We start from the raw sequence: 21,396 nt of genomic DNA, 5'->3' as shown, positions 1-21,396 counted from the left end.
AGAGAGAGAGAGACAGAGACAGAGACAGAGATTGAGATTGATTGATCGATCGATCGATCTTAGGAAAATGGCTCACAGTTATAGAAGCTGGCAAGTCCAAAGTTCCTGGATTTGTCAAGCTGGAGGCTTTTCCCAACTCTTGCAGCCGCAGGAGCTGAGGAGCTCAGAGCTAGCAGGCAGTGCACTGGCTGTTGAGTCCAACGAATGACTAATCCAAGATCTTCAGGCCAAATGCTGGATTGTTCACTCACGGACAGTTGTACGTAACACAACAGAATCCTGATCCACAGAAGAATGTCTCCTCTCCCAGGATGTCTACAGATATACTGGAAGCAGGTCACACCCCTAGGGAAACTCCCTTTCAACAGATTGTCTGCTCAAAACATAGTCATCTGATCCCATCATGGGAACAACCACACCACAACAGCTCAAACCACACAGAATTGTGGTCCAGCCAAGTTGACACTCAGCTCCAACTATCACAGTAGTGCTGTCTTCTTTGATAAAGGAGATAATCTTTTCATGTGGGTTCTTGAAATGATTATCAAGGTAGCTTTGCCCTACACTGAGTTTTACACAAAAATTAGTAATGTGAGGGCCTCAAATAGTCATATATTATATGATATTCTACGTATGGGATATACGATTCCAAGGTACTCAGATGGCACTTACACATGTGCACATACCTTCATTGTTTTGATCAGTCATTTGAATGCCTGCTGTGTGGGGTTAGATGTTTAGTTTGGAGCCATAGTGAAAATTTTAGGGCAGCAGGTTGATGGGTAAACTGCAAAGTGCTGTGTCTGTCCAGATCACTGTGCGGTGTGGGGGGAGTGGTGGCAGATGTTACCTTTTTTCCATTCCAGAGCTAGATTGTTTGAAACTAGTTCTTAGCCAAAGGTTCAGGCAAGGCAAAGAGCTATAATTGGAGTTTCATTGATTCGTTAAGTAAAACCTTCTAAAAATTTGATCTTGAGGTAAAATTATGATGAAAGCTAACAGTCCAGGAGTTGACAGCGTAAACTTCTGTGAGTCACCATAATTTGTCTGGAAGAGCTTAAGGGCTTACCTGGTTAGGCGTTAGCATTCATGAGCTGGCTAGCTTCAATATGTTTCTGCCTAATTGGCAAAACTCAAAGAGTAAGGATATAAGGCACTCCTGGGTTATGAACAAGACCAGTTCCTAATTGTGGCTTTAAGTCATTAAGTGGAGTTTGTAGGTGAGTCATAACAGGTGCATACAGTTCTAATTTAGCTTTACTTTAGTGCAAGGAAAGGCTCGAAGCCTTTTACATGATTTAAAGCTGCATGTGCAGCAAGTGAAGGTGATGGTGATGAAGAATTTGTTGAGAGTAGAGGTTAGTTCAGTTGTTTCAGAGTGAGAGCAAATTTACATAAAATTAAGGAGCAAATTACCAGTTGTCGGTAAATTGGACGTTCTGCCTGTACCGTGTGAATCTCTGTTTTCTATTAATAACCGTTTACCTTCCTGACTCCACTGCTCTAGTGAGGAGCTTGGGTCTTTTTTTGAGGAAAGTAATGATGTAGACTTGCTTTCCATTTCAGTTTCTGAAGAGGTGGAAAAGGTATCAGTGGAATAGATTGTGATTAGTGACGTCTGCCATGGGAAGTGGAGGGAGAAAAGTAGATTTTCTTTCTGCAGGAGAGAGATTCAGCTCCACTTTACAGGTGGTTAAACCAGGTACCACTGCTTCTGTGACAGTTGGTGTCAAGTCAGATCCAACTCATGGTGATCCCATATAATGTCAGAGTAAAACTGTGCCTGTAGGGTTTTCAGTGGCTGTGACCTCTCAGAAGTAAATTGCCAGGTCTTTGTTCTGAGGCACCTCTGGTAGATTCAGACCATGCTTGCCTTTTGGTTAATAGCTGAGTGCATTAACTGTTTGCACCACTCATTTGGACTCTGAACCATATACAGAAGGAATGATTTAATCACTGTGCCAAAGTTAGGTCAGAGCTAGAGTTAGAATCTGGGTTCTTGCCCTTAGAAATAGAAATAGGTTGTTACAGTGCAGACCAGGGCTCAGCAAAGGGCAGCAAAGTGCCCAATTCTTGCCCACTGTTCATTACAGAAATAAAGCTTTTTATTTCCTTTTTATTCTTTGCCTTTATTTGTGATCAAAGAAGAGGCACATTGTTGTATTTGTATGTTACCCAGTGTAGTTCATTGTCAAGATTTTTTTTTCCCAAGTACTTTGTCCCTGTTGAGATTGTAAAGGATTTCCTTTTTCTTTTTAATTTAAAGTTTTTCATCAGCGTGTGTTAATGTTTTGTAAAAATGACAATAAAAATGATTCGAAGTAATTTTTCTCTGTCATCTGCACATTGCTTTATTATGTTGTAGAGTTTTACACATTTATGTATCGGAAAACCAATTTGCTCTGTAAACTTTGACCCAGATCACAATTGGGGGAAAAAAAAAATATTAAGGAAGGCCCATGATCAATGGGAAAAGGAAATATTCAAAAAGTGGGATTATAGAATTTGGATAGTTTTAAAAGTATATATTCAAATCCTCATCTAATACTGCACACAGAATTAATTCCAAATCAGTTAGAGAAAATTTAAAAAGGAAAATGTATCAAATTAGAAGGAACCTTCATTAAACCTCTGATGGAAGGAGCAATGTCAAAGTGTAGAAATAAAGCTTTATTGGTACACAGCCACATCCTCATTTGCATATTGTCTATAGCTGCTTTCTGCTACCAGCAGAATCAAGTAGTCCTGACAGAGACTTTATGGCCGCAAAGCCTAAGATATTTACTATCAGGCCCTGTATAGAATAAATTTGCCAACGCTGTGTAGACAACAGGTACATAATTTCAGGAACCAGCTGTTACCCATTTGACCAACCTTGGCCCTCCTGCCTTTGATCTCCTTGTTCCTTCTTCCTGGCTATTATCTGTGACCTGAGATCTTTTCCATTACTAACAGGAATACCTTGTAAACCAGGCTTTCACAGAACTCTACTGGAACAATCACTTATGATAAAAAGTTTTAAATGTTGGTTTCAAATGCCTCTGTCTGTTTTACTGTCTAATTTAACATTGGCTCTGAAAATGTAGCCAAGTAGGGAGAGCTTATCTTGTATGCTTTCTGCCTTTGAAGACTGATTTTGTTTTTGAAGTCCTTAACAGGTGTTGGTTTAATAGACTTCTGCTGTATTAAGTTCTCCTCGCCCCAAAGGGCAGCCCACGGGGTAAACCGACACTGTGGATGAAGGCAATTGCTACATGACCTGGCTACCACATGCTTTCCTCAGACCTTGTACCTGCAGAAGAAGCCTGCAGTGTTCCTTTGATGAGGCCAGTAAGAAGTAGTCCAGTCACAACACTGTACCCTCCCCTTGTACCTTCACTCTTTTTTGTTAAATAATTGGATCCTTTTGTATCTTTACCTCCCCTAAGAACAAAGGTTGTCAGTTATTCCTTGAATGCAGGTCTGTTAAGACACGACCATCCAGAATACCAATGTGTAAAATTTAGTTTCATCTTCCTTACTTACTGATGTTTGATCTCACAAAGCCCTATACAAATTTGCCACTCATGCAAGATTCAGAAACTGGCACAAAAGCTAGGCCATCTGGCCAAGGCCAGTGTACTCACACCAGTCTGAGTTGACTGAGAAATAGCCAACTAGCATTTAGATTGAGCCAAGGTTTGCTTGAAGGCCTATTGATCCAGTGTGGGGTAGTACCTTATGATTCTGCTAGCAGAGCCACTCCACCGGGCTGAATAAAGAGCCATGCTCCTTGGAGTGGCATCCTTGGTTCTCTTGCTCCCTTGCTTTGTGACCTCAAGCAAGTTCTAGAAGCTTTCTGAGCTTCAGATTCTTCATCTGTAAAGTAGCGATAATAATAGTACCTTCCTCATTAGGTTGCTGTGACATTCCACTGCTGTGTCACCAGGACCTGCTACCTCATAGGTTCCCGGTATTAGGTTGACTATTGTTAAAAATAACTTGGAACAGGATTTGGAAGTTAAAAAGATGAGTGTGGCTATTCTTGGGAACTGGGTAGTTATGTTAAAGGAGTGACGTGGTGACCACCTGTGCTTGCACATGCCATTAAAAACATGGGCAGATCCATGAAACTGGAACACCAAGTTGAGTCAGGGCAGCGAACTCATTTTTACATCAGTCCACTCTCGAGGAGGTGGGAAGACTTCCCTTGTGGGTGTCTGAGTATTTACTGCTTCCTCTAATCTTGCTGGGTGGAGGAGTCTTGGAGGAAGTGTCTTAGACAAGGAGGCTACTCCTGGTGGGGTGGGTGGGTTGGTGTGCTTGAGCAGGGTTTGGGCCTGAGCCCCACTTGCTATGGGAATGAGAAGGGAAGTATAACTTGGCTGGGCAGGTTTGGGGTTACACAGATCTCCAGCTACCCTGAGGGCTGCAGAACTTGGGGACTTGGGTTTGTTTCATGGCAGGCTCCCTGAGACAGTCCATGCTTCCCTGTGGCTGGTTTTGACACTCTCCAGCTGGACTGGGCTGATTTCATGTTTGAAGCTTAGAGTGGGAGATCTGAGTTAGCCTTGTATTCCTGAGAGGGGAGCAGTAACTGCCTCCTTGCATTGAAGTGTCGCAGGGGAATTCATTCATTTTATTTACATGTATTCGTTCTTTTTCCAGTCCTTCTGCAAACTGGATTCTGAGTCTAGCTTTGAGGATACATGAACAATGACTAATGAAAAGAACTCATTTTACTGAGCAACCGCTACGTGTCACATCGGCTCACAGGACACAGGAGCCTCACCCCACCTCTGTAGACAGGGTTTCTGTGAGCCAAGACTGGACCTTGAGCAGGGTGGTGTGCACAGCATGTTCTTCCACACAGTGTTTTGCCATGTTCCAGACCAGGAGGAACTCTCTGGCTTTGGGTGGAGTTGCAGGGCCAGTGAAGCCATCTAGCACAGAACAGTTCTTGCTCTGCTTGGGAAGGTTGTAGAAATCCATGGGAACGCAGAGCTGTGAGGTTAGTGTTCCTGAGCCTGGAGAGTGGATGAATTCTTGTGGCTGCGTAACCAGACACCATGGTAAATGTATTCTCTCTCGCTTCTGGAGGCCAGGCGTCTGAAATCAAGGTGTCCACAGGGCCATGCTCTCTGAAGGCTCTAGGGGAGAATCCTTGCATCTTCCAGTTTCTGGTCACCTCAGGCATTCCTTGGTTTGTAGCATCTTAAATCTAGTCTCTGCCTGTCTCCACAATGTTTTGTCTTTGTGTCTTTTCTCTTTTTACAAGGATACCAGTCACAGTGGATCAGGGCCCACCCTGTTGCGCTATGACCCTGTGTTAAAAAATTACACTTACAAAGACTCTAGTTTCTAACAAGGTCACATTTACTGATACCAGGGGTTAGGGCTTTCAACATAGCTTTTTTTAGGGGACACAATTCAGTCAATAACAGAATTGGGGAGGGTTTTGGTCGGAGTCCTGGGCTCGAGTCCAGAGTGGGGTGGAGGGCACACTCGGTAGCTGGGAACAGCAGTGTATGAGCCTCTGTGGGCTCAGTTGCTCATGTCTGAGCACTGCTGCTACAGGGCACATGGCAAACTCTCTTCTCTGCTCACATCCCCTGATTGAACTTATCTGCCTGCATCGTTTTTTTCCTGCTTAATTGCTGATGTTTTCCAAATCTGGGTCCAGCCTTGCCCTTCCCTTGAAGCCACTCTGTATTCATTCTTTGTGGCTTATCCACCTAATATTTATTGAACACCTACTGTGTGGCCTGCACTGCCTTAATGACTTGGGACACACACAACAGTGACCAAAATAAACAAAAGTCTCTACTGTCATAGAACCACATCTTGGTCAAGAGAAGATGTTGAACAAGAAAGAATCAAAATACTGAGGACATTAGGTGATACTAAGGACTTTTTTTGGGGTGGGGGACTGGGCAAGAGTGGAAAGTGTGTGTCTCTGTGTGTGTATGTGAAGGGGCTTGTGGCTTTAGAGAGCATGGCCCGGGAAGGCCTCATTGAGAAGGTGGAATTTGAGTAAATTGAAGGAAGTGAGAATGTAAGAGAAGTGATCTCTGGAGGAAGCAGCAGGAGTCTGCCTAGCAAGGTTGTAGAGCAGTGAGGGCCAGAGTGTGGGCGGTGGAGGAGCAGGTGAGGCTGAGGCCATGTGTGGAAGAACTTGCTCCTAAGTTAGAGATGAGTGTCGGGCAAAAGAGTACAATGAGCTGATTTCATTCCAACACAGTGTTTCTGGCTGCTCTGTTGGAAATAGACTAAGTGGACAAAGATGGAAGGTGTACCCAATACCCAGCTAACCTGGTTATCTGATATTCCTAATCTTTTTACAGCATTTCCACCCAGTCTGAAGATCACCATTAGATGATCCATACCCTTCATTCTCTTTTGTGCTTGTCTCCACATGGCTGCCATCTCTCACCTGGACCGCTGTGTTATAGATTTCCAACTCTTTAGCTTAGCCTTTCCTGGTGGCATCCTGCCTGCCCAGCTAGCTCTAAGCTCCTGGTCCTCTGCCTGGCTGTCTCCTCCCAGCTACTGCATCCCACCCTGTGGCTCTTGCCGTAGCCCCTACCTACAGGTAGAATTTAGCACTACTGTCCTCTCGGCTCCCAGTGCTTTTCCTGTGCCTTAACTCTTATTCTGGGCACCAGGGTGTCTTGTCTCCCTGGCTGCTTCCTCTGTTACATTGGGAACATTCCCTAGCATGTGAATGAAACCTGTTTTGATCACAGTGTCCTTGCCAGAGTGGGCAAAGGCAGAGTGGGGGTCCAGGACATGTTTGATTCAATTAATAATAGACTGAAAAGAAAGAGAGCAAAAGTATAAGATGAAAGACAAAGACAAGGAGACTGTGAAGGAGATTGTGAAGGAGGTCGGGAGAGGAGAGACAACAGGGGCCTGTGTGTGTGGGTGCGGGTATCAGAGGGTCTGAGAGCTGTCCCCAGGGCCTTTCACCTGGTTGGTTCTCGCCCATGCCAGAGCCTTCTTCCTTCTGCCACTTTGGGCCAACAGTGCCCCTTCCCTTTCTGGCTCAGATCCTCTTGTCCTGGCTCCCTGGTACTGCATTGAAACGTTCCTGGATAAGATTCAGTTGTGTTGCCATTATTTCTTGTTCTTTTTTTTCCCCCCATACTTTACATAATAAAGGTTTTCTCTTTTTCTTTTGGAGTCACAAAACTGAAGAGACTGTGCTTTATTAAAGAACTCAATAAAGAACTCGAGGGAAGTAGCTTTGTGGGGAGGGCAGGGGAGGTGATGGGAACATTGCTCTTTCATTCTTCCGAGACAGTGCTGTGTGTGGAATTGTGCCCTTGTAAATGGGTGTTTGAGTCCAGGGCCTGGGAGACTTGTGAAAAAAACAAAGGTGTCAATGAGAGGCCCAGAGCTTCTGGGAAAGAGGTCCTTGTTTATGCCTTTTGGAAATGATTTGGTCAAATGTTTGTTTAAAGGAGATGCCACTTTGTAAGCGACGCCTGGCTTACTTGTGTTGTGTTCAAGAGTGCTTTGATTGGCCAGAGATGCTGATGCTGTTTACTCAGAAACTGGCCAGAGTGAGTGCCAATTGGAACCCAGAGGCCTGTGCTATTGCCCAGCAGAGCCTTAAGTATCTGAATATTGGAATTGGGGCTGTGGTGGTTTGTATCTACTACCAGGGCCAAACCCATGTGGGGCAGTTCCCTTGAACCTTGGTTAGCATTTGTTTTATTTCTCCTGATAAATAAATATTGGGTGGTTGGTTAGATTGTGGGTTTGACAGGAGGAGGATTAAAAGTGCAAAAAAGTCTTGGTGGAAAATTGTCTTTCCTAGGGCAGATGGTAAACCCTTTGAACACTTTGGTTGATGTCTACAGACGCTGTGCTTTCAGGTTAGGTCTCCATGTCCCTAGAAAATGAGAGGTTGTGGCCCCCATTGTTCAGACAAGGAAACTGAGGCACAGAAATGAAGGCACAAAGCTGTTGAGGAGTCAAGTCCAGGGGATTCAATTCCAGTCAGACCAATTACCAGTTAGTTCCTGGTTCTTTTGTTCGGTGGTCAGGATTTTCGTCATCTCCTTTGTTTTCTTTAGTCCTCTGTACCTGTCTCCATGCCTGGCATGTAGTCAGTGTCCGTAAAGTGTGAGGTGTGTAATGACAATTCAGTCGGATTAAATGGAACTCTGGGCTCTGGTGTACAGTCTTGAAATTTAAATGGCTGGGCTAGGTTCTAAAGATGATAGATGAAGGTTAGTTAGGCTGGTGGTCCTGGGTAATCCTTTATGGTCAATGCATCTTTATGGTTAGTGTTCCAGTCATGTCTTACTGCTCTCTGTGTGGTCTCAAATACCACCACTGTGTTCTCACCCTTGGAGAGAGCAGCCTTGGCATAGGACTCTGACAGAGAATGTTTGTCACAGAAGAGAGACAGAAAATCCAATATCCTATGGAACACTGCTAACCAGAAGGCTGGTGTTTCAAACCCACCAGCCGCTCCTCGGAAGGAAGGTTGGGCAATCTACTTCCGTAGTGATACTGCCTCAGAAACCCAAGGAGGGGTTGCGATGAGTTGGGTTCAGTTCCATGGCAATGAGTTTAGTTTTGGTTTCTGGAACACTCAGCCAGCACATACAAAATTGAAGGTAAGAGGAATGGGAGACAGCATTTTAAAACAGCTATGAGAAAAAGTGTCTGAAAAAGGCAGTGGGATAATTACCATCTCTTGCAGTTTCTTTGGAATCCCTGCATAATGCAAAAGGTTAATGTTCTTGGCTGCTAACTGACAGGTTAGTGGTTCAAGTCCACCCAAAGGTGCTTTGGAAGAAAGAACTGGCAGTCTGCTTCCAAAAATTCAGCCATTGAAACCCCTATGGAGCACAGTTTTTCTCTGGTTCATGTGGGGTCACCATTAGTCAGAATTGACTCTGCAGCAACTGGTTCTGGTTACAGTTTCTTTGCAAAAATAAATGATCAAGTCACTTCTCTTTGTGTGATTTAGGCAACACAATAAGATTCGCAGTGTGGAGGGGAGTCAGCTGAAGGCTTACCTTTCCTTAGAAGTGTTGGATCTGAGTTCGAACAACATCACGGAAATCCGGAGCGCCTGCTTTCCCCATGGACTGCATATAAGGGAGCTGTAAGTGCCATCTGTTCTGCTGTAAATGGCTTTCCTTCTGCTCCTGAGCTGGGCAGTGGCTTTCCCAGACAAAATGAGGGTTTCCTTCTCCTCTCAGGTCTGTTATGCAGACTTCCATCAGCTTCCTTTAGCAGGGCAGGGAACCCACACCTGTGCCACCTTTTCACCTTGTTGATAAAGAGTATCTCCACATCCCACAGCCTGACTCTGACTTCATAGATGGACAAGGACATTGAGGCTAAGTATTCTTTTTTCTGTTCTGGTAGATAAAGGCCAATGTGTCTTAATCACACCCCAGGATACCCCACTCAAAGAGGAGAGTCTAGAAATTAAATACAGGTCATCTTCACTACAAAGTCTATTTTCTTTCCAGTTCACTGGGCTGCTTCCAGAAAAGCATACAAACAAGACTGAGGGGTAGTGTGAGATGAGTCACTTGGAGGGAGACCTCTGTGACAAAGCTTACCTTGTCAAAGACTCAACTTATCTTTCTATGTCATGCCCTATTTTGAAAAACAATTCCTTTGGGTCATTGGAGTGGGTGGGCAGTTAGTGCATTATGTAGGTTCTCAAGGACTTTAAGATTTCTTTATTGGTCTATTTTTCTTTTACCCCATTTTCATGCCCCATCTCACACCCAACAGAAAGTAGACAGGAAGAAGGAAAGCTAATCATCTATTTAATCTACCACTTGTTGACAGGAAAAGTTGGTTTGGGGAAGAAACCAACAGGCTAAAGAGACATTCAGGTGACACTCCCTGCATTAGTACTGTGCCTGAGTTACTTTGCAGATCTGTGGCGAGGCTGGTCAAGTGGTAGCAATGATCCATCTTTTCAGGGAGACCGAGCCTTAGCACACTGGTTTTCTAAGTGAAGACCCTGAGATGAGCAGGCTACATGAGGGCATCAGAGCTGGAAATAGGAGGCCCGGGCTCTTTGTTGAACCAATGTGGCCATGCTCAGTCCCTAAGGAGGACTTCTGAAAAGGTGTCCAGGTGCCACCTGACACTTCTTGCTTGGGGCAAAGAAACCTCCAGCTGCTAACATGAAATTCAGTGACCTTCTCTCCTTGCATGAGAGCAGGAGGAACTGTCTATTCTGGTAGATAAAGGCCAATGTCTCTTAATCACACACACTGTTCTTCTTTAATCTGAAGTGTTAAGAACAAATAGTCCAGCTGCACTTACAGAGAGTCCTCATGTGCCCTGTTTTGGGCGCCTGCTTGATGCAGGGACGAGAAGTGCCTCATCGCCTCCCTTGCTTTGTCCACTGTGGAAAGTTTCCTGTGGTTTTTCTCCCCTTCATATGTTCTCACAGTTGCAGCGTTTGTCCAGGGAAAGTAGAAAAGGAAGAGGTGTCAGGAAGCAACTTCTTACAGGAACACCCTGTTATTTTTCCCTTTTCTTCTCTCTCTCTCTCTCTCTTTAAAAAATATTTGAGATATAATTCATGTACAGTGGAATGCAGACATCTTAGCTGTACCCTCCAGTGCATTTTTTAAAAAATTTTATTGTGATTTGGGTGAAAGTTTACAGAGCAAATGCATTTTCCATACAGCAATTCATAATACACATTTTGTTTCATGACATCGACTGCAATTCCCCACAATGTAATCACTCTCTTTCCACTTCCTCCCTGTGGTTAACCTCATTCCTGTGCCTACAATGCATTTTCAGAAATGGAACCTGCCTTTTCTGTATTGTAAGAGAAGGTACCCCTTACATACACAGTCCTGTAAATACAGGTAGCACTGAAGTATTGTTTGTTCTGTAAAAGGTCTTTGCAGATCTCTTTGAATAGTGTGTTTTCAGGGGTCATTTAGAATTGTTAGGATGGCTTGGTTTATACACATTTATTATGAAAGTCATAAAATAAGCTCCACTTCAAAATTAAAGGCTGTTTACCGAGATTATTAAATCCACTCCAACCTTTCCTCCCAGTTGACATTGTGCTTCATAAGGCTTTTCTCACCAGCCTTGAGCCATGACTCTTGGCAGGTGGTGAGGAGAAATTTGGTGGCAGGGCTGGTGTGTGAGAATGATTGGGGGAGGAGGTACAGTTTGCCTTGGGCACAAAACAGGGCAAACCTCAAGGCCTTCATTGGACAGTCCTGATACCTGGATTTCCTCAGCTGCCCCCTGGGAGTCAAGATGACATTCACAGCCTGGTGATGACAAATATCTCACTAGAAGCCTATCCCTCTGGGTGTCTTGTTTTCCCTGCACAGTTGGGTCTGATGTCTGTGATGGAAGAAGGAAGGCCGCCTACTGACTGCAACATTTTCTCTTCCAAATCATTCCAGCAACCTGGCGAGCAACCGAATCGGCACCCTGGAGTCGGGAGCATTTGATGGTCTGTCACGGTCGCTGCTAATGCTCCGGCTGAGCAAAAACAGGATCACCCAGCTTCCTGTGAAAGCATTCAAATTACCCAGGCTGACACAACTGTGAGTAAAGAAACCTTCACTTTAATCAAGGTTGGCCAAACTTTATGGAGGCCAAATTTCCCCAAGGACTTCATACCGAGTGCCACCCCTTCCTTACTCCTTGTCAGTAAAGTTCTGCATGAAATATCATTAATGGCCCCATGGCAGCACCTAATAAAAGCAAATTAGGACCCTGGGTTTGATGCCTCCGGGCTGTCTCAGATTGCTGAGAAAAAGATCAGCTGAGATGTGTGAATGTTTGTCCTCACTGGCATTTTTCAAAACAAAGTGAGGAATCCTGCTAGTTAGCAAACACTGGACAATGTGTAGGCTGTGTGGGTTTGGTCCTTAACTGATCTGAGAGGTTTGAGGCTTTTTCAGAGTTACCTATAGCATCTCTACCTTGGGACCTTATGCTGCCTGATGATGCTCAGGTAGTTAGAGAGGAAGCTGTTCTAGCCAGAGATAATGAGCAAGAGGTGGGTTATAGTTGTCATCTCCTCAATCTTACAAGGCAGTTGATGTATTATTATTATTTTTTAATTTATTTGTTACATTTTTGACGACCTTGGTTGAGTGTCCTCCTAGAATGGGGCATAGGACTTTGGATTGAGGAATACCTCTTCTAACTAGAACCAATTATAGACTCTTTGTTCCCTGTTTTTTTTTCTGTCTCCTTTGTCCTTTTCTATACCAAAGAACATTTCTAAAGAAAATAAGCTGATATTGGACATTTGGTTCAAACCGAACAAAATAATTATTTAGGGGCAGGTTTTGACAGCAAGACAGGGTGACCCCAGCCTCACAGTGCCTCTACCCTACCTCACCACCCTGAGTACAATCCAGTTGGAGCCTTGTTCCTCTTAGTCCTTGGAGCAAGTCTGTCTCATTACCATAACACTTAGTAGGTTATGCATAGGACAAGGTCATGAGACACTGCAGAAATATTTGGGGGAAATCAAGGGCTTTCTGGTCAACCCTGTGCTTGCTTCTCCTTCCCCTTCCTCCAGCACTGGTAGCGGATCCAGCCCACCCAGATTCCTGAAATCTTTTGGTTGACTAAGGCTTTATCATACTGGGGCTAGAAACCAAATAAGTATACTTCATGATGGTGTCTTTTCCCACCCTGCTGTGTGCAGTAACTTCTCTCCATAAGCTGAAAAAAAAAAAAAGCCAATTCCATAGGTCCATACAGACCCTGTGGAACAGAGAAGAACTGCCCCTAGGGTTTACAAGGCTATAAATATTTATGGAAGCAGACTGCCACATCTTTCTCCCACAGGGCAGCTGTTAGGTTCAAACTGCCAACCTTTCGGTTAGCAGCCAAGTGCTTTAACCACTGTGTCAGCAGAGTTCCTCTCCATAAGTACAGTTCCTGTTAAATGCCCTGAGGGAAAAGTGTGGTAGTCATTTGATACCCAGTGGTTGAGCATTTCTATTGCTAAGCTAAGAAATATCGTACCTAAGGTGCTCACATCCTGAGTCACACCCACCTCCTTGCTTCAGCATCCTGATTGGTGCTCTGGTTTTCAGAAGGAGAGATGTGAGTGCATACTCAAGCAGGGGACGTGAGGATGGCTTCTGTGTCAGCTGCATGTCCTCCTCTTTTACTCATTAGCAGTGGCGCCCTGTTCCATGTCAATGGGTGAGGAGGGGGTGTGAGACACACAAGAGTGTGGATTTCAGTTTCCACAGAACCTCACATGATGAGATTTTCCATTCTGGCTTGAGAAACCCACCCAGTCGGGGCTGCATGGGAATGGTTGTAAGTGGGTGTGTGGATCGTATGTTCTGAACCTGTTGGGTCCACCTCTTTAGGGACCTCAATCGGAATCGGATCCGGCTCATTGAGGGCCTCACATTCCAGGGACTCGACAGTCTGGAGGTGCTGAAGCTTCAGCGAAACAACATCAGCAAGCTGACGGATGGGGCCTTCTGGGGGCTGTCCAAGATGCATGTGCTGTAAGTGTGGGCTGAGCTTGAGTGGGGCCTGACTTTGCTGTGAAACTCAGGACACATATGTGGTCTGTTTGTGTCACACATGTGTTTATGTATCTTGTTGTTGTTATGTGCCGTTGAGTCGGACTCGACTCATAGTGACCCCTCCTTGGGTTTCCAAGACAGTATCACTATGGAAGTAGATTGCTCCATCTTCCTTCTGAGGAGTGGCTGGTGGGTTTGAACCACCAGCGTTCTGGTTAGCAGTCAAGTGCCTTAGGCACTATGCTACCAGAGCTGAGCATATCATGGGGAACCCAAACCCAGCACCCTGCTGTAAAAGATTGTGTGAGGCTTCAGCTGGACCTAACCCTGTGGTATCCAGCTTAAGCAGTGTCTGTAGGGACTGGCCCAAATCGGATTTTCTTCTTTGTAGAAGTAGCAAAAGCTCTTGGGGGGAGGTGTTAGTGGATTGGATCAGATAAGCTGGTTGATGGAAATGGACAATGGAACCATTTTTGGGGGCCTCCTTCCTCTTGCCCGTTTTTGCTCCCCACCCCCACTTCTGTGGTGGTGGACGTGGGATCTCACATCTGACTCCCTTCCCACACCTCTCCTTCTCCCACACACCACAGGAAGTGCCTTCTTTCCCAACTCGTGGGTTTGACAGTCTTTCTTGATGTGCAGGTGGGCCAACAATGTATAGTTCATCCTGAGAGATTTATTTATGTCTTGTGAGCTAATCAAGGCATTCTGTGCAGATGTTCAACTTTTATCAGGGGAGCATTCTCTTCAACCAGCTGTGTACAATAAGAGAACTTGGGTGCTTGCCAGAGTAACGTAAAACAACACAAAACATACACAAAAGACAATTCATGATCTTCTGTTTTCAAACAATTAAATTTGCTTTTTTAATAAAAAAAAAAAAGTGTGTACCCATAGTTAAATAAAATCAGTAAGGAAAAGCAGTCATGGCACCGCCCCCCCAGGTTCCCTCTTTACCCTAGTTCTACTCCCAAGAGGCAGTCACTTTGCCTCATTTCTTTCAGGGTTCTCTGATTTTAGTCACACTGGTGGTTGCTTGCAAGTCTCCAAGGTAATACACATAAAGTATATATTTATCATCTTGAGATTTCTTGTGTTACAATCCATGATGATATCCCCTCTCCCTCCCACTTTGTATGAATTGTGTCACTGCTCTTTGTATCCTTGACTGGTTATTGTAACAGAAGCAAAAACCAAAAAATGCAGGCACAGTTCAGTCCACTGTTTACGCTGTCCTCATTTTCAGAAGCAGCGCTTGCTGACGCCCCCACCCCACATACATGCTGTAAAACAAGGACACAGGCACTGCTGTTGGCTTCCCACTTGCCTCATCTTCCACATTTAGTTAGTTGTATCTCTGTTGTTAGGTTTTCAAGAAAACTTACTTGACATCCTTAAAACTGTCATCTTGGACTTTGAAATCCAGGGGATGGTGTGCTGTGTAAGCCAAGATTAAGAGGGAATCCTCAGATTCTCAGAAGAAATTAGAATGTCCAAATAATCATTTTGTTTTTCTGTTGAACAGATTTATACAAATTGGGGGGTGATGAATCATCTTGAGGTTGTTTAGACATTAGTGCTTGCTTTTTGAGCAGTAGCAGAAAATAAGATGGGGGAAAAAGCAAAGCCTGCTTGCTCAAGTCCCCTGTAACATTGAGCATGGAGCAGCATTTAAATTAATAACTTTCACTGAAGAGGCCAGTCACATGTGGTCAAGTCACCCTTTGCTGGGGTGTGCTGAAGGGCAATAACATGCTTACGCAACAAAATTGTTGAGAACTGAGTACTGTGTTAAGATCTTTTTTTTTTTTTTTTAATGCATTTTATTGAAATATAATTTATGTATAGTGAAATACACAAAACTCAAGTGACATGAGTCAGTGCTTTATTTTTTTTTTTTTGGCAGTGTTACCTTCCCACTCCTGGCAACCAACAAAGAAAGTTTCTCTCCATATATAAATCTTTCCTTGACCCTCCAGAACAATGAACTAATACTGTATTTGTTCTGTGATTGAATTATTTCACTCAGCATAATGTCCTCCAAGTTCATCCATGTTATGCGGTGTTTTGCAGACTCTATGTTACTCTTCAGTGCTACTTAACTTTCCATTGTGTGTATGTACCATAGTTTGGTCATCCATTCTTCCTTGATGGACACATAGGTTGTTTCCATTTTTTTGCTATTGTAAATAGTGCTGTGATGAACGTGGGTGGGCATATATCTGTTCCTATCCTGGCTCTCACCTTTCTAGGATATATACCTTGTAATGGTATCTCCAATTCCAGCTTTCTGAGGAATCGCTTTGGTAGCATAGTGTCTAAGGCACTTGATTGCTAACCAGAAGGCTGGCGGTTTAAACCCACCAACCACTCCTTGGAAGGAAGGTTGGGGAATCTACTTCTGTAGTGATACTGCCTAGGAAACCCAAGGAGGGGTCACTACGAGTTGGGTCTGACTCTATGGCACATGACAAGAACAAGAGAAGGAATCGCCATATTGCTTTCCACAGTGGTTGTAGGTAGCACTTCACAGTTCCACCAGCAGCATATGAGAGTCCCAATCTCTCCACATCCCTGCCAGCATTTGTAATTTTCTGTCTCATTGAACCTTGCCATCAGTGCTGGGTTGAGATGGTATCTTGTTTTCATTTGCATCTTTCTGATGGCCAGCGATCATGAACATCTCTTCACGTATCTGCTGGCTACCTGAATATCCTCCTTGGTGAAGTGTCTATTCATGTCTTCTGCCCATTTTTCAATTGGATTGTTAATCCCTTTGCTGTTGAGGCGTTGGAGTTTTCTATAAATCCTAGAGATAAGTCCTTTGCCAGATATGTAATTATCAACAAGTATGAATTTGATAACATTTTTGTTAATATGCTTTATCATGGTGTTCATTTCTTTGTTCCATATAATTTTCTGTGCTGAGTTTGTTTTGTTTATGAATTGTGTTATCACTTCCTTCATTGCTATTGTTTTAGTATTTGCTAAATATTTATGCTGGTCCTCTTTTTTATTTTGATGTGAAGGTTTATCATTTGAGGTTATCCTGTAATTTATTGTTTTCTTACCAAGTTTAGAACAATCTTATAGTTGTCTTGACTTCCCTACCATTTAGAAGTTCTGTAACTACACAATTTTTTCTCTCTTTTTGGTTTGTAGTTGTCCTCATTTGTCAATTGATGTCTCTGGTTCCCTGTTTATAATCTTACAGGCTTATGTACTTTGGATATTTCAATAGCTGGCTTGATTTCTGGGTTATGTCACCATGTGTGTTAATGGTCACTTATTCTTTGCTATTGTTGCTTCTCTATGCAAAGGAATCCCTTTAGCATCTCTTGTAAGTTTGGTCTGGTTTTAACAAATTCCCTTAATTCTGCTTATCTGGAAATGTCCTAATTCCACCATTATATTTGAGGGGCCATTTTGCTGGTTATATAATTCTTGGTTGGAAATTTTCCTCTTTCAGGGTTTTATATATACCATTCCATTGTCTTCTTGCCTGCATGGTTTCTTCTGAGAAATCTGAGCTTAGTCTTACTGGTTGCCTCTTGTAGGTAACTTTTCGTTTTTCCCGTGCTTTCAGGATTCTTTCTTTGTCTTTGGTTTTGGTGAGTTTGATGATGATATGTCTTAGTGATTTTCTTTTGGGGTCTATCCTGTTTGGGGTTCTCCTGACTTCTTGAATGGATATATTCTCATTTTTCATCATACCAGGAAAATTCTCTTCCAACAAATCTTCGGCAATTTTCTCTGTGGTTTCCTTTTTCTCTTCCTGTTCTGGAATTCCGGTGACACATAGGTTATTTCTTCTGATGGTATCCCACATGAACTTCAGGCTTTCTTCATTTTGTTTTGATCTTTTTTCTGAATCATTGGTTTAGAAAGAAGTGTTGAGATATTTGCCTTCAATCTCACTAATTCTGTCTTCCATTGGTTCAATTCTACTGTTTTGCCCATTCAGTGTCTTCCAATTCCGAAAATTTAGTATTAATCTTCTGGATTTCTATATATAGATTTTGTATCATTTCTGATTTTTCATTTATTTTGTCATTTGCTCTTGTATTGTCTTTTGAAATTGTTCCCGGGTTTTCTCTGTGTTTTCCTCAAATTTGTCCATGTTTTCCTTGATCTGTCTCTCAATTCATTGAAAATACCTAAATATAATTCTTTTGATTCCTTAGTACGGAGTGCCAATGCTACGTATTACTCAGGGATGTGTTTTGGGTCTATATCCTGGTCCCTTGTTTCTCCTGCTTTATCTTGCTTCTTTATGTGCACTATGATGCTCTGTTGTCTCTGAGGCATTATGACATTTTTGTGTTTATATTTAATTGGTAATTGATTGTATGTTGAAGTGAATTGCCCACAATTTTTGTTTTCTTTGAATTTTATCTAAGTTAGGCGGTATACTGTGCTCCTCTACTCAGTAGCTGGCAGCACTTATACACTCACCATCTGTCTCCTTTCCCGTTGTCAGCCTCCCATGTGTCCCTGCCATCCTTGGCAAAAGGAGTTTATTCTTAAGTCCCTGGAATCCAAATCTGCGTTAAGATCCTGACACTCATTTTCTCATTTCCTTCTCCTAATGGTCCTATTCCTATGAAGTCGATACTGGTGATACTTCCACGCTATAAATATTCAGGTTCATTCAGCCAGCAAGTGGCAAAATTAGGATTTAAGCCCAAGTATTCGCACCTTAGAACTAAAGCAGTGTCTGTTGGCACAGTTGGTCCATAGTGCAGATGTTGGTAACCTGGGTTTGAAATCTGCCCCACTCTACCTCACCACCCACCACCCACCACCCCTCACCCCTACTGCCATTACTTGCTAAGCTGTGGAATCTTTAGAAGTGACTGGCTTCTTCTCTCAGCCTCCATTTCTACCTTTTTAAGATGGGAGGATAATAATAAGAGCTATCTCATACCTTCTTTCTGTTCCTTTACTGGGCTCTGCCCTCACTGTGCCCTTTCCTGGGAACTCCTCTGCCCATTTGTTTGCCTGGATCACGTTTGTTCTTCCCTGATGTCTCAGCTGTAAAAGGTCACTTCTTGGAAGCTTTCCCTTGCCCTCTGAACTTTCTCAGTCTGTCTGTGCCCTTAGCACTCTCTTACTGTTTTGCCTGTCTTCTCCCATCTCCTATATATGCATACACACTCAGGAGAGGGAGAGAGCCCATGCTACAGTTCTCTCACGCACTGTTATGTTCCCCATGCCAGCCACCATTCCTGATAATTTGGCTATTTATTTGCTGTCTGTGGAATGGATGGATGAATAGCACAGGTAGTGTTCAACAAAGTGCCTGGCTGGCACCAGCACCTGCCATTGTTAAGTTCCTCACCTCTGCCAAGAGTTGCCTGCAGGGCTGGCCTCATCCTGGCCGTGGCTGTCGTTGCAGGCACCTGGAGTACAACAGCCTGATGGAAGTGAACAGTGGCTCGCTCTACGGCCTCACAGCCCTTCACCAGCTCCACCTCAGCAACAACTCAATTTCTAGCATTAACCGTGATGGCTGGAGCTTCTGCCAGAAATTGCATGAGCTGTAAGTGTCCGCGAGCATTGGGGTGTTTAGAGATACAACCTGTAGATAGGTCCTGCAGGGCCCTGGAAGCTGTAGGCATGGCCACAGCACCAGCACTGTGTTCTGGGGAAGGTTGTCGAGGGAGGGAACTCAGAGGCACCAGGCTGGAGGGTGGATGTTGTTGGTTGTTGTTATTATGTGCTATCAAGTCGGCCCAGACTCATAGCGACCCCCCGCCCTTGGGTTTCCAAGGCGGTATCACTATGGAAGTAGATTGCCCAACCTTCCTTTCGAGGAGTGGCTGGTGAACTGTCAGTGTTCTGGTTAGCAGTCAAGCGCCTTAGACACAATGCTACTAGAGCTCCCTGGAGGGTGGACAATTCCTAAACCAGCCAGGCCTGCAGAAGGATCCAGAGGAAACAAGCAGACCTCAAGAGTTTGGGTTTGGTTCCCTCTCTCATCTCTCAGCTCCCCCTGCTTTCAGATTAGACAGAAGGAGTAGGCTGTAAATCCCTGCTGGGAGCCTCTGCCCTCAGGCTTCTCCTGGGGCTCTGCTGTGGAGGGCAGCCGAAGGAAATGTTTGCATTGCAGCTTTTGTGAGTGTGACTGTATAGCAATGGCTGTACCAAGTAGCACCTCCTCCTCTGGTGAAAAAGGTTATTGGGCTCAAGCTTAGAAAGGAGGATTTGACTAAGAATGAAACTGAGAGATGCTGAGACATGGATTTTCACCTTCCTTCTTTCAGACAAATTGACAAGGTCCTGGCTCCTTCCTTGGCCCCGTTTTGCATTTCTGCGGTCTGGCGGCAGTTGGGAAAGTGTGCTTATACTTTGCTGAGCGATCACATCCCCCCAATCCTCTCAGCTGTCCCCAGACAGAACTCCTGTGTCAGAACTAAACTCCAAGCCGGTGCGCAGGGTTCCCTGAGCTCAGTGATCGCAGCCACTCTCGCTGCATGGTGAGGGTTGGCCTTTGCCATCATGTCTGGTTGGGCTGGTTACTAATCATTAAAGCAGCATAGCCAAGGACTTAGCTGAAAGATCCATGTTCTTTGAGAACCATTTCTAGGAAATACAAAAGAGTGGTTTTGGGTGGAGGGAAGAGCATACCCTCAGCATGTTGGTTCTTTTAGTTTAGAATGCGCAAGGTTTTTCATTTCTAGGGTCCTTATCTATTGATTAGATTCCTTTGTTCTTTAGGAGCATTCAGGTGGGTTTCCTTTCTTTTTCTAAACTTGCCTATAGGAAAAGCCGTACCCATTGAAATGAACGAAAGTTTGTCAGGCCAGGCTCCTTTCTTGTCTCTCTCTTGCACTTACCAGGCAAACTCAAGGGGGTGTTCAGACTTAATGTTGGTTTTTGCAACTGGTGTTTTTAAAAAAAATCTTTTCTTCTGTGTTCTCTCTCCCCCACTTACACATACAGTCACCCCTCCTCTCCCCCCACACATCATAGGGTGTATGATTGTCCATGGGCCTGGGCTGGAAGTGATAGGGAAGCAGCAGGTCTTCTGAGTCGCCCAAACCTGGCCTGTCTCATACGGAGATGAGAAGCAGTTCCCTCTGAATCACGTGAAGATGTGTAAGCCCCTGGTCATGAGGCTGTGCTACAAGGCCACACCCTCCTGTGTCCCTTTTCAGCTGATGGACAGTGTGAGGCTGTCTGCTGTGTCCCTTTATAAGGGGCAGAAAAGGCCATGGAAGCGTGCTTTGACCAACCTAGCAGTTTGCCTAATACCCAGCTAACCTTAGAGCCAGATTGAGGATTGCTTTCCATTGTGGTATTGCCCCACCTCCTCTAAGCTAAATTCTTTAATTGCAGGTAACGATGTGATTTTGATCTCCTGCCAGGTCTTGGTGACTGACAGACACCATGACTTATTTCTCCAGAAGGAAAAGAATGTAGCTCCCTGCAGCCTTTAAAAAACTCATTAATCTTCTCTGAATGTATTTTCTTTATTCCCACCCCAGACCACGTTTACCATTTTTCAAAGATAGATGAGTAACATGCCAAGTAACCAGCCCAGGACTGTGTCAGACATACAAGAGAAGTGCTGTGAGGAAGGAGGGCTTGCTTCTGACACTCAGGGAAGGTGTGTGATTGTTGGGGCTTGTTCCCTGCCCTGGATACAGTAGGTGGATCATGCTGAAAAGCTGACTTGGATGGTATCAAGGGAGCTAAGCTGTTGACTCTGACATCCCCTGGTTATCTGTCGCCCAGGTGAGGTGTGAAGTATTGGTGTGGAAGGCTTGTCCAAGGCAGTGGCTGGTGGTGCCCTCTGGTGGCTGATGTGGGGAGTCTAACTAGAGTTCCTCACTCTTAAGAACCTGCTGGCTGTGGGTGTTGTATCATTGCTTACAAGGCC

The 21,396-nt window shown here is 44.2% G+C and overlaps 1 protein-coding gene across 1 annotated transcript in view; it reads left to right on the top strand.

The window, feature by feature from the left end:
- The window catches only part of LRIG1 (leucine rich repeats and immunoglobulin like domains 1), a 168,373-nt gene that overhangs the window by 116,910 nt on the left and 30,067 nt on the right, over positions 1-21,396 (top strand). Inside the window, exons 4-7 of the mRNA XM_007948092.1 lie at positions 8,966-9,103; positions 11,406-11,549; positions 13,347-13,490; positions 18,910-19,053. Coding sequence (XP_007946283.1) covers positions 8,966-9,103; positions 11,406-11,549; positions 13,347-13,490; positions 18,910-19,053 — 570 coding nt within the window. The remainder of the gene's footprint in view (positions 1-8,965; positions 9,104-11,405; positions 11,550-13,346; positions 13,491-18,909; positions 19,054-21,396) is intronic.

This window comes from Orycteropus afer, unplaced genomic scaffold (assembly GCF_000298275.1).
Source record: "Orycteropus afer afer isolate SDZICR_OR568_19922 unplaced genomic scaffold, OryAfe1.0 scaffold00201, whole genome shotgun sequence".
In the NCBI taxonomy this organism is placed as follows: domain Eukaryota; kingdom Metazoa; phylum Chordata; class Mammalia; order Tubulidentata; family Orycteropodidae; genus Orycteropus; species Orycteropus afer.
The sequence above is the reverse complement of the archived record's forward strand: the minus strand, read 5'-3'. Positions and strand labels throughout refer to the sequence as shown.